General features: G+C 41.7%; 1 protein-coding gene across 2 annotated transcripts in view; it reads right to left on the bottom strand.

The window, feature by feature from the left end:
- POLR3E (RNA polymerase III subunit E) overlaps positions 1-13069 on the bottom strand; it is a 115622-nt gene that overhangs the window by 77667 nt on the left and 24886 nt on the right. For both annotated transcript variants that reach the window (XM_077449002.1, XM_077449003.1), the window contains 2 exons: positions 1663-1770; positions 1427-1476 (listed from right to left, as the gene is read on the bottom strand). In XM_077449002.1, coding sequence (XP_077305128.1) covers positions 1427-1476; positions 1663-1770 — 158 coding nt within the window. The remainder of the gene's footprint in view (positions 1-1426; positions 1477-1662; positions 1771-13069) is intronic.

Raw genomic sequence — 13069 nt, 5'->3', positions numbered from 1 at the left:
GATTAACAAAAGCAGTGATGTCAGAATCTTATATTTTCTTTTTGTTTTTAGCAGAGGTGATGAAAAGTGGTCAACTTGCCTAGGACATTAGCAAACAACTGAGGCATGCTGAGGAGAGGAATGGTTATATGGGGCCCAGATTACTGTTTTCCAATGTACCAGCTTCCCGTGGGCAAAAATATATCAGTGACTGTCTAATTTCCTGTGTCCTTCAAAGGGAACTGGAGAAAGTGATATTTAGTTATAGAAGATTGGTGGGCTTAGCCAGTCTCTAGCTTGTTATGTCAAATACTTTTTGGTCCTGTATTGACAGTGCCCCCCCCCCCCCCCCCAGCTTTGCATCTCTTGTAAAAACATGCATCTGTACCTGGTTTCCATTTTGTGTTTTTATATAGATACACACTTTTTTTTTATTGTAATAAAACACACGCAAAAAAAAAAACAACACACACACAAGAGGAGAGAGGACATTTTCAATGGGGGGGGGGGGGCTGGGTTCACCAAGCTATTCCAGTCAAAGGTAGCAATATTGTCTTGCATCCCTCAGGTGATCATTAATCACTAAAAACCAAGATTGGAGCACAACGAGTTCCATTCAGGGCCAAGTCACACCAATGCGCTGATCTGCATTTTAGCACAGCTGTAAAACGCAGTTCAATGGAAGGACATATGAAAACAATGCCCCATTCACACCATATCAGCAGACATCAAAATGTATGTCAACGGCCATCAGTGGCGTGTTAAAAACGTGACTAAAATGTATGGAAATGAACATGCATTTTCCATACATTGTAGCGCACGCCAGTTTGAATTGGCCCTCAAAGATTTCTCCAGTGCCAAGTTACACTGCCCTCCTTTGAAAATAAGTATTAAAGGAAAAGCAATGCTGACCCTTTCTTGTGAATGCAAACTGCCTGGCTATTTAACTGCTGCAGTGACTTCATCACCAACCCCGAACAAGTATGCAGATCAGGAACTTGACTCCACTTGCTAGACCACAGTTCCAATTCTCCCAATATTAATAAAGCCATTTGAAACAGTGTTACAGGCAAGCAACTAGGGTTTAAAAAAGGAGATTAGCAAATGCGTTTTACATTATAGCATAAAAAAAATAAAAAAAATAACCAAAACACATTCACACTTGTTCGTCTTCTTTCCACAGAAGATAAAGTAATAAAACAAGCAGTAATAGTGTAAAATAACCAAAATATTACTCCAGCATTGCTTAAACTCTCTTTATAACTAAATAGTAGACAGACCACTTGATGAAGAGTGAAAAAATAAAAAAGGAATAACGTAAATTTAACAAAGATGCTGTATGTAAACATAATGGTGACCAGTACTCTTAGCAAGTCAGACCAATTAGATGAAGCATTAATGGTGAAAAACTAGACCAATACCAAGACCAACACTATGCCAGACTTACAGTAACTTGCTTTACGTCGTCCTCACCTTCATCTTGTGAGGAATCTCCAGCTGAAGAAAAAAAAAAAAAACCAATATGAGCTTCAATGAGAATGCTAGATTTGGATACCATGGAAATCAGAAAGTCCCATGAATCCAGGGGAAATTATACTACAACTAGTTTTCTTTATGGCAGACTTCAGATTTTCATATAGTTAAGAAAATCCTTAGCGTGAAACACACAATAATAAAGCTTACCATCATTTGCAGCTTCTCTCTCTTTGAATTTAGTGTCTGCTTTGTCCAGATATGTAAAACTGGGACGTAATTGAAGAATCCCATACAAAGGAGTTAGGTGAATTTCACCTGCATAGAGAAACACACACATGTAATCCAGAAAGACAAAAAACAAACTTATTTCATTATTGTAACATGTTTTGTATCAAACCCTTAATGCGGAGCTATACTTACATGTCATCACTCCTAGTGGGATGGATAGAGAATATTAGAAGAGCTGAAATATTTACCCATTCCAAAGAAAATACGGTTCCAAAAACTGACTGGTTCTAGTCATACGTCAAAAGCCTAGAATTTTAACAGCATTACCTCTGGAAGGTTTTGCCCCCTTCCTGACCAGGTCATTTTTTGCTATTCGGCACTGTGCCATTTTAATCCATTTATGCCGACCGTATGCAAATATGCGACCTTGGCTTGAAGGCGTTGTAACGGGGTCATGCATCACCCCGACACCTTTTTTTTTATTTCATTTTTTTTTTTAGAGCCGGCAGTTGGCTTTCTTAGGATAACAACCGATGCGGCTAAAATCAGCTTGGCTGTTATCCCAAGGAGAGGGAGGGGAAGCCCTTCCCCACTGCTATCCTCAACTCTCCCGTACCACCAGGAGGCCAGAGCAAGCAGCCGACATGTCCGCTGGCTGGGCGGAGACCCAAATTAAGCTGGAATCGGGTCTGGGATCTAGTAAACCGGAAGCGATGTCATGACATCACTTTCAATTTACTGAAGACTTAAAGGTGTTAAATTACTTATAGACCCCAGATCCCTCCAAAAAGAGTACCTGTCACTGACTATTACTGTCACAAGGGATGTTTACATTCTTTGTGACAGCCATAAAATTGATCAGAAATATATATATATATATATATATATATATATATATATATATATATATATATTTTTTTTTTAAGATACAGTGTAAAAATAAAAATAAGTTGCACCCGCATACGTAAACGGTGTTCAAACCACACACGTGAGGTATCGCTGCAATCATAGTTACATAGTTGGTAAGGTTGAAAAAAAGGCAAGTCCAACCTGTGTGTGTGCACTTCATATCAATATTACATTGGATATCCCTGTATGTTGTAGTCGTTTAGGTGCCTAATAGTTTTTTTTAAATGATCTATGCTCACTGTGGAAATCCCTGCTTGTGGAAGAGAATTCCACATGCTTACTGCGCTCACCGTAAAGAACTTTTTTTTTTTGTAAAATCTTTATTTTGAAACATTTTAACAGAAGAATACACTTGAGTACACATAAGACAGATGTGTCAGGACCAATTACAAGTCAAATAAACTGTATAAAACAACTGCACCTGTTGATCCTATCCCGGGTGGCAGAGAGTTGGTGGTCTAAGTCGGACACATAGATCTGGTGCCCAGCTTCCAACACCTGTAGTGTCTCTTGCATGCCCATATCTATTCTGGTTTCCCTGAGCCAGGGCCCTGCCCCAAAGTGCCTCTTATTTCAAGGGAGGGGACAGGTCAATGCCCAATCCCCCTTCCCACCCCCGATATGCATGGGGTTGGGGAAGCATGGGGAAGCCCCCCCCCCCCCCCCCCCGACGGCTACCTAGGAGAGGGGGGCCAAATTGCCTTCATCTACCTCTCGTAAAGAACCTTTTAACGTAGTTTCCGGTTAAATATTTTTTCCTCTAATTTTAGTGAATGGCTGCGAGTTTTTAAATGCCCTTTTGTGGAAAAGTTTTATTTCTATTGTGGGGTAACCAATATGGTACATTGAAATCGTATACCCTCTCGAGCATCTCTTCTCCAGAGAGCGGATGTGAATGCCCAGCGGTCGCGATCACTGCTGGGCTACCGCAATTGCCTGGGGCACACGTAGAACCAGAATCTGTGTGTGTAAAAACACAGTTTCCGGTTCTCTGAGGGGAGAAGTGACAGACAGTTCATTCAGAGTATGAACAGCGATCTATCTCTTCCCCTACACAGTCCACTCTCTCCCCCCCCCCCCCTTCAGTTAGAACACACACTAGTGAACACATTAACCCGTTGAACGCCCCCTAGTGTTAACCCCTTCCCTGCCAGTGACATTTTTACAGTAATCAATACATTTTTATAGCCCCGATCACAGTAAAAATTGCAAATGGTCCCAAAAATGTGTCACAATTGTCCGATGTGTCCGCTATGTCACAGTCCCGATAAAAAAAAAAAAATATATATATATAATAATAAAAATGGCATAAAACTATCCCCTATTTTGTAGACGCTATAACTTTTGCGCAAACCAATCACACACATTGTGATTTTTTTTTTTTACCAAAAATATGTAGAATACATATTGGCCTAAACTGAGGTTAAAAAAAAATGTTTAATATATTTATATTTTTGTGGGATATTTACTATAGCAAAAAGTAAAAAAATAGTTTTTTTTCTAAAATTTACCCTCTTTTTTTGTTTTATAGCGCAAAAACGAAAAACCGCAGAGGTGATCAAATACCACTAAAAGAAAAAAAGTACATTGATTTTGTTTGGGTGCAACGTCGTACGACTCCGAATTTCAAAAAGTGCTCAGGTCCAGAAGGGGTGAAAATCTTCCAGGCTGAAGCGGTTAATGCATGCCAATATTCTATTAGCAATGGCCTGCAAGCTGCTGCAAGCAAAGCCAAGCCTGTCATCTACTGGGACCCCCCAGGTCCTTTTTCATCCTAGATTCCCCCAGAGGTCCTCCCCCTAGTGAGTAGATTGCATTCATGTTCTTGCCACCTAAATGCATTTTAAATTTTTCTACATTAAACCTCATTTGCCATGTAGTTGCCCACCCCATTCATTTGTTCAGATCTTCTTGCAAGGTCTCCTGCAGAGAAGCTATTGCCCTGCTTAGCTTAGTATCATCTGCAAATACAGAGATTGAGCTGTTTATCTCAGCCTCCAGATAATTTATGAATAAATAAAAAGGATTGGTCCCAGGACAGAACCCCGGAGGGACCCCACTTACCACATTGGACCATTCCGAGTACTCCCCATTTATCACTACCCTCTGAACACGCCCTTGTAGCCAGTTATCAATCCAGGTACTTACCCTTAGGTCCATGTCGACAGACCTTAGCTTGTATAGTAAACGTTTGTGGGGAACTGTATCAAACGCCATTGCAAAATCCAGATACGCTACGTCTACGGGCGGGCCTGCCTTCATCTAGATGGCAGCTCACCTCCTCATAGAAGGGTAATAGATTTGTTTGGCAAGAACGATTTTTCATGAATCCATGCTAATTACTGCTAATGATACAATTTTCATTACTAAAATCTTGTATATGATCCCTTATCACTACCAAGAGCTTGCATACTGTTGATGTTAAGCTAACTGGTCTGTAGTCCCCAGGGATATATCTTGGTCCTTTTTTTTTTTTTTTTATATTGGTGCTACATTGGCATTTCTCCAGCTGGTACCATACCAGTCAGACTGTTTGTAAAAATTAGGAACAACAATCTGGCAATTACTTGACTAAGCTCCTTTAAGGACACTCTGGAGCAAGCCATCTGATCCTGGTGACTTATTCATGTTAAGTTTTTCAAGTCTGTTTCTGATTTTATCCTCTGTTAACCATGTGGGTACTTAATGTGATATGTCATGAGCATAAACGTAGTTTTGGTTACTGAAGCCCCCAGTTTTCCCTTGTGAAGAATACATTCAAAACCTTTGCCACCTCACCGTCCTTTGTAAACAGAATCCCTTTATCATTCTTTCTGGAGCCAATATGATCTGTTCTCCCTCTTACTATTTATGCACTTAAAGCGGAAGTAAACCCATCCATAAAACAGTTTCATTTCCATGGCATGCCGGAAATGTAACACTCCCATTGGTTGTGCTCTCAAATCAAACTGTTAGACCATCCAATGACTGGTGTCATGATTGATCACATGTGCAGCATCATGGTAGTTTTATATTAAACAGAGGCAAAGATGGCAGCTTCCTTGGCTGAAAACAATAGGGGGTTTACTTAAACTTTAAAGAATTTCTTGGGATTTTTTCTTACTCTCCTCCGCTATGTGCCTTTCGCGTTCTATCTTAGCTGCCCTGATTACACCCTTACATTTCTCATTGCATTCTTTATACAGTTGGAATTCTGATGATGATCCCTCAGCCTTGTATTTTTTTTGAAGGCCTTCTTTGCTTTTATATGAATTTTTACACTGGCGTTAAGCCACCCAAGGCTTTTATTAGCTCTTATTACTCTTTGGGATGCACTGACTAATACCCTTATTTAATATGCTCCTAAAGCACACCCATTTTTCCTCCGTGTTCTTTGTTCCTGGGATTTTATCCCATTTAGAACCAAGAAGCATCGTTTCTGGAAGTTGGCTCTTTTGAAATTCAGTGTCTTTGTATTCCCCTAATGTTTCCTATTTGTGTGATTTATGCTGAAACAAATTGACCTGTGATTGCCATTTCCTAAGTTACCCCATATTTCTACATCCGCAATCAAGTCTGTATTGTTATTAATCAGTAGGTCTAGTAACGCATTATTTCTTGTTGATGCATTTAACATCTGACCCATGAAACTGTCCTGTAAAACATTCAAGAAATGGCGAACCTTAGATGAACGCGCGGTTCCTTCTTCCCAGACAATATCTGGATAATTAAAATCCCCCATTATAAATGACACTTTTCATCCTTGCAAGAGCAATAATTCTAGCACTAGACCTCCTCTGTAACTTTAAATTGGTAACCTGTAGAAATATGTAAAGCGTCGCCTATGGAGATTTTTAAGTACGGTAGTTTGTCGCCATTCAAACCATGACATGTTAGCTATCTATTTATTCAGCGTAATATCTTTCACATTTTACAAAAAAATTGGGCTAACAACTTTTTTTTTTTTTTTTTTTAATTCATGAAAGTGTAGTTTCTTTTCCCCCAAAAATTGCGTTTTAAAAGACCGCTGTGCAAATACAGTGTAACAAAATATTGCAACATAAATATTTATATACAGTGCCTTGCGAAAGTATTCGGGCCCCTTGAACTTTTCAACCATTTGCCACATTTCAGGCTTCAAACAAAGATATAAAATTTTTATTTTTTGTGAAGAATCACCAACAAGTGGGACACAATTGTGAAGTGGAACGAAATCTATTGGATATTTTAAACTTTTTTAGCAAATAAAAAAACTGAAAAGTGGTGCGTGCAAAATTATTCGGCCCCTTTACTTTCAGTGCAGCAAACTCACTCCAGAAGTTCAGCGAGGATCTCTGAATGATCCAATGTTGTCCTAAATGGCTGATGGTGATAAATAGAATCCACCTGTGTGTAATCAAGTCTCTATATAAATGCACCTGCTCTGTGATAGTCTCAGGGTTCTGTTGAAAGCGCAGAGAGCATCATGAAGACCAAGGGACACACCAGGCAGGTCCGTAATACTGTTGTGGAAAAGTTTAAAGCCGGATTTGGATACAAAAAGATTTCCCAAGCTTTAAACATCCAAAGGAGCACTGTGCAAGCAATCATTTTGAAATGGGAGTATCAGACCACTGCAAATCTACCAAGACCTGGCCGTCCCTCTAAACTTTCAGCTCAGACAAGGAGAAGACTGATCAGAGATGCAGCCAAGAGGCCCATGATCACTCTGGATGAACTGCAGAGAACTACAGCTGAGGTGGGAGAGTCTGTCCATAGGACAACAATCAGTCGTACACTGCCCAAATCTGGCCTTTATGGAAGAGTGGCAAGAAGAAAGCCATTTCTCAAAGATATCCATAAAAAGTCTTGTCTAAAGATTGCCACAAGCCACCTGGGAGACAGACCAAACATGTGGAAGAAGGTGCGCTGGTCAGATGAAACCAAAATCGAACTTTTTGCCCACAATGCAAAACGATATGTTTGGCGTAAAAGCAACACAGCTCATCACCCTCAACACACCATCCCCACTGTCAAACATGGTGGTGGCAGCATCATGGTTTGGGCCTGCTTTTCTTCAGCAGGGACAGGGAAGATGGTTAAAATTGAGGGGAAGATGGATGCAGCCAAATACAGGACCATTCTGGATGAAAACCTGTTGGAGTCTGCAAAAGACCTGAAACTGGGACGGAGATTTATCTTCCAACAAGACAATGATCCCAAATATACAGCAAAATCTACAAAGGAATGGTTCACAAACAAACGTATCCAGGTGTTAGAATGGCCAAGTCAAAGTCCAGACCTGAATCCAATCGAGAATCTGTGGAAAGAGCTGAAAACTGCTGTTCACAAACGCTCTCCATCCAACCTCACTGAGCTCGAGCTGTTTTGCAAGGAAGAATGGGCAAGAATTTCAGTCTCTCGATGTGCAAAACTGATAGAGACATACCCCAAGCGACTTGCAGCTGTAATTGCAGCAAAAGGTGGCTCTACAAAGTATTAACGCAAGGGGGCCGAATAATTTTTCACGCCCCACTTTTAATTTTTTTTATTAGTTAAAAAAGTTTCAAAAATCCAATAGATTTCGTTCCACTTCACAATTGTGTCCCACTTGTTGGCGATTCTTCACAAAAAATAAAAATTTTATATCTATGTTTGAAGCCTGAAATGTGGCAAAAGGTTGAAAAGTTCAAGGGGGCCGAATACTTTCGCAAGGATAGAGATATATATATATATATATATATATATATATATATATATATATATATATATATATATATATATATTTTTGGGGTTCTAACTAATTTTCTAGCAAAAAATACGTATTTTTACCTTGCAAGCAACAAGTGTCAGAAAAAGGCTTAGGCATGAAAGGGTTAACAGGCAACTGTGCGGTCATGCAACACCGTACGCAAATAAAATTTAGATTTGTTTCATACAAATGGGGGGGGGGGGGGGGGATTTGATAACCACTGGGTTTTTGAGTGAAAAAAAAAAATAAACATTTTCTACCTTCTGTTATACAACATAGAAAAAAATCAAACATTTAGGCAAAAAAGTATTCTGCTACATGTCAAAAAAAAAAAAAAAAACACACAACACAACTCAGTAAGTGTTTGTTAATTGGTTTGTGCACAAGTTATCAAGTCTACAAACTACCATTTATATACTGGAATTTACACAGCTATAGATGCTATACTGTAATGGCAGTAATCAGAGACTTATTGTGTAACTGTAATAGGGTGACAGGCAATCTGGCGCTAAAAGACACTGGCTGGAAGGGACACTAACGTCGCTAGTGACCAGTGATAATTCTGTATACTGACACTGTACTAACTAGCAAATTAACCCTTGATATCCCCTCTTTCATCCCACATTACTATACCATCCTACTACTTAGAAAAATAGATTATTATCTAAAGTAGGTGGGGCTTGGATGTTTCCAATCCCCAAATAATAATATATCAGAATAAATTACATGGCAAGAAGGTAATTGTTGTCATGTCTGCCCCTTTAAAATAGGAAATAAGGAAGAAAATGTTTAGCTGAGTATTATCTTTGTCGTCAGATAATTGTGGAATTGGTGTAGGTTTTTGTTTTCACTACGGTTCCCTGTGGCCCCCTATGAGATGAAACACTTTCACCTGTTTTCCCGTGTGCATCACCAGGGGGAGCTGCCACAGGAGTGTTGGCGGTTGCCCCTCTGGATGGCGTCTCCAGTAACCAGGGAGTGACATGTTACAAATCTCTCCGAAACAGAAGTACATCATCGCACCGCTGCGCATGGGGACACCGCGAACCAGCGGCAGATGCTAATTTTGGTACTGGCTGTCAGTAGAGAAAGCTGGAACCAATGATGGGGGAGTGGAGGGGCTACATATACCCCTATACCAATGGAAAAGGCTTAGATACAGCCTAAAAGGATGGCAAGTGCTCTGTATGGCTTTTAAACTTTGACCTTTCAAGGACATGGCAATTGTAAGAGGGAGAGAACCGCATCACAACCATATCCATTTCACATTCTCCTTGTCTCCTACATCCCATGCTGCCAACCCACAAAAACCTTCCCTTTTTCATTCTGCTACTGATGGCCTTTATGACAAAATCGCACCCCTGTCCTGCCCAGACCTAACCACTTCCATCTACAACACCATGTTGTCATCCTCCCTAGACATACTTGCTCCTCTTTCTACACGCAGAACCAGGCCCCATCTGCCACAACCCTGGCAAACAGACGACAGCAGAAGTCTCAAGAGACACAGCCGTGCTCTTGAGTGAGCATGGCGTAAATCGAAATCCCTGCAAGACTTTACCTTCTACAAATCTGCCTTTTTTCAAATACAACTCCTGCCTCCACACTGCTAAACAAACCTATTACAACACTCTCATCAAAACCCTCTCATCCAAACCTCACCAACTCTTTTCTACCCTTAATTCAACCCCCCACTGCCCCGAACCAAAAATTTGCTTACCGCTCAACAGATTGCCAACCATTTCAATAGCAAAATTGACAATTTGCAAGGAGATATCCAGCATTCAAATTCCTCCCCACCCAACACATCAGGTCCAACACCACACTCCTTTTGCCCAGCTACCACAGATGAAAAAGTTGATAAACTCCTCTCCATGGCCCACCTCACTACCTGTCCCCTGGACCCTGTCCCCTCTCAATTACTGCGACCACCTTCCCACTCTATCCTAAACTCCCTAACTCACACCTTACCTTCAACCTCTCCCTCGACACCTTTCCTTCCCTGCTCAAACATGCACTGGTTATCCCCATACTCAAAAAAACCCTCACTAGACCCCACTTGTTTGAATAACTTAAAGTGGAAGTAAACCCATCGATTTAAACAGTTAAAAAAAAAGGCATGCCGGGAATGCCAACTGCACATTGGCTGTGCTCTCAGCCAAACTATCAAACCATCCAATGGCTGGGGTCATAACGAATCACATGTACAGCACCATAGCAGTTGAAGATTAAACAGAGGCAAAGATGGCAGCTTCCTTGGCTGAAAACGATAGGGGAGTTTACTTCCACTTTAAGACCCATCTCCCTGCTTCTGTTTGGCTCCAAGCTCATCAAACACCTTTTCCATGACCGAATGAGTAGCTACCACAAACAACCTTCTTGACCCCCTACAGTCTGGCTTCCACCCTCAACATTCCACTGAAACTGCCCTACTAAAAAATCACCAATGACCTAACTGCTTAAACCAATGGGCACTACTCCATACTCCTACTTTTAGACCTCTCTGCTGCCTTCGACACAGTTGACCCCCTCTGCTCCTCCTCAGCAAATTACACTCCCTTGGCCTTCCGTGATTCTGCTTTATCTTGGTTCTCCTCCTACCTATCTCAGCGCACTTTCAGTGTCACTTACAACTCCATCTCCTCCACTCCCCTTCCTCTTTCTCTTGGGGTACCCCAAGGCTCCGTCCTTGGGCCTCTCTTATTCCCTCTCTATACCTCATCCCTGGGCCAGCTGATAACCTCCCATGGCTTCCAATACCACCTCTATGCCGACGACACCCAGATCTCTCTCTCCACTCCTCAACTCAGCCCCTCGATGTCCTCACGGATCTTAAACTTACTTACTTACCCAATGACTTCACCATTAATATCAACACAACAACCATTAATCCCTCCACACATGCCAGGGTCCTCGGTGTAATCCTTGACTCTGACCTCTCCTTCAGCCCTTATATCCAATCACTGGCTAAATCCTGCTGCCTTAACCTCCGCAACATCTCCAGAATTCGACCCTTCCTGACTAATGACACCACAAAGCAACTTATTCACTCCTTGATTATTTCCCACCTTGACTACAGCAACTCTCTCCTTAATGGCCTACCCTTAATCAGGCTATCCCCCCTTCAGTCTATTATGAATTCTGCTGCTAGACTAATACATCTCACTAACCGATCCATGACTGCTGCTCCTCATTGCCAATCCCGTCACTGGCTCCCCCTACCCCACTGTGTAAAATTCAAAATGTTAACCATAACATATAAGGCCATTCACAACATTGCCTCCTTCTACATCAGCAACCTCATCTGCAGATATTGCCCAAATAGTACCCTCCGCTCCTCCCAGGACCTCCTGCTCTCCAGCTCTCGTTACCTCCTCCCATGCTCGCCTTCAAGACTTCTACAGAGCCTCTCCCATCCTCTGGAACTCCCTGCCCGCATATATTCGATCAGCCCCTACTGTGTCCACCTTTAGGAGATCCCTGAAAACTAATTTATTCAGGGAAGTCTATTCCACACGCACCCAACTGTCCCCGAGCCACCCCCATCAAATCATTCTCTGCAGCCATTACCTTTTGTACCACCCCCTCCCTTTATAATGTAAGCTCTACGAGCAGGGCCCTCCTGTATGTATTGAACTGTACTGTAATTGTGTTGTCCCCCCTATACATTGTAAAGCGCTGCATAAACTGTTGGCTCTATATACATTGTGTATTATAATAATAATAATAATAATAATATTATACACAGTGGGGACAGAAAGTATTCAGACCCCCTTACATTTTTCACTCTGCTATATTGCAGCCATTTGCTAAAATCATTTAAGTTCATTTTTTTCCTCATTAATGCACACACAGCACCCCATACTGACAGAAAAACACAATTGTTGACATTTTTGCAGATTTATTAAAAAAGAAACTGAAATATCACATGGTCCTAAGTATTCAGACCCTTTGCTCAGTATTTAATAGAAGCACCCTTTTGATCCAATACAGCCATGAGTCTTTTTAGGAAAGATGCAACAAGTTTTTCACACCTGGAGTTGGGGATTCTCTGCCATTCCTCCTTGCAGATCCTCTCCAGTTCTGTCAGGCTGGATGGTAAATGGTGGACAGCCATTTTTAGGTCTCTCCAGAGCTTCTCAATTGGGTTTAAGTCAGGGCTTTGGCTGGGCCATTCGAGAACAGTCACAGAGTTGTTGTGAAGCCCCTCCTTCGTTATTTTAGCTGTGTGCTTAGGGTCATTGTCTTGTTGGAAGGTAAACCTTTGGCCCAGTCTGAGGTCCTGAGCACTCTAAAGGTTTTCGTCCAGGATATCCCTGTACTTGGCCACATTCATCTTTCCCTTGATTGCAACCAGTCGTCCTGTCCCTGCAGCTGAACAACACCCCCATAGCATGCCGTCACCACCATGCTTCACTTTTGGGACTGTATTGGACAGGTGATGAGCAGTGCCTGGTTTTCTCCACACATACCGCTTAGTTTTTTTTTTTTTTTAGCAAACTCCACGTGGGCTTTCATGTATCTTGCAATGAGGAGAGGCTTCCGTCAGGTCACTCTGCCATAAAGCCCTGACTGGTGGAGGGCTGCAGTGATGGTTGACTTTCTACAACTTTCTCCCATCTCCCGACTGCATCTCTGGAGCTCAGCCACAGTGATCTTTGGGAGGTTCTTTACCTCTCTCATTAAGGCTCTTCTCCCCAATAGCTCAATTTGGCCGGACGGCCGGCTCTAGGAAGGGTTCTGGTCATCCCAAACGTCTTCCATTTA

Source organism: Lithobates pipiens, unplaced genomic scaffold (genome assembly GCF_037356315.1).
Source record: "Lithobates pipiens isolate NorthernLeopardFrog02 unplaced genomic scaffold, aLitPip1_a1.2 Scaffold_22, whole genome shotgun sequence".
Classification (NCBI taxonomy): domain Eukaryota; kingdom Metazoa; phylum Chordata; class Amphibia; order Anura; family Ranidae; genus Lithobates; species Lithobates pipiens.
The sequence above is the reverse complement of the archived record's forward strand: the minus strand, read 5'-3'. Positions and strand labels throughout refer to the sequence as shown.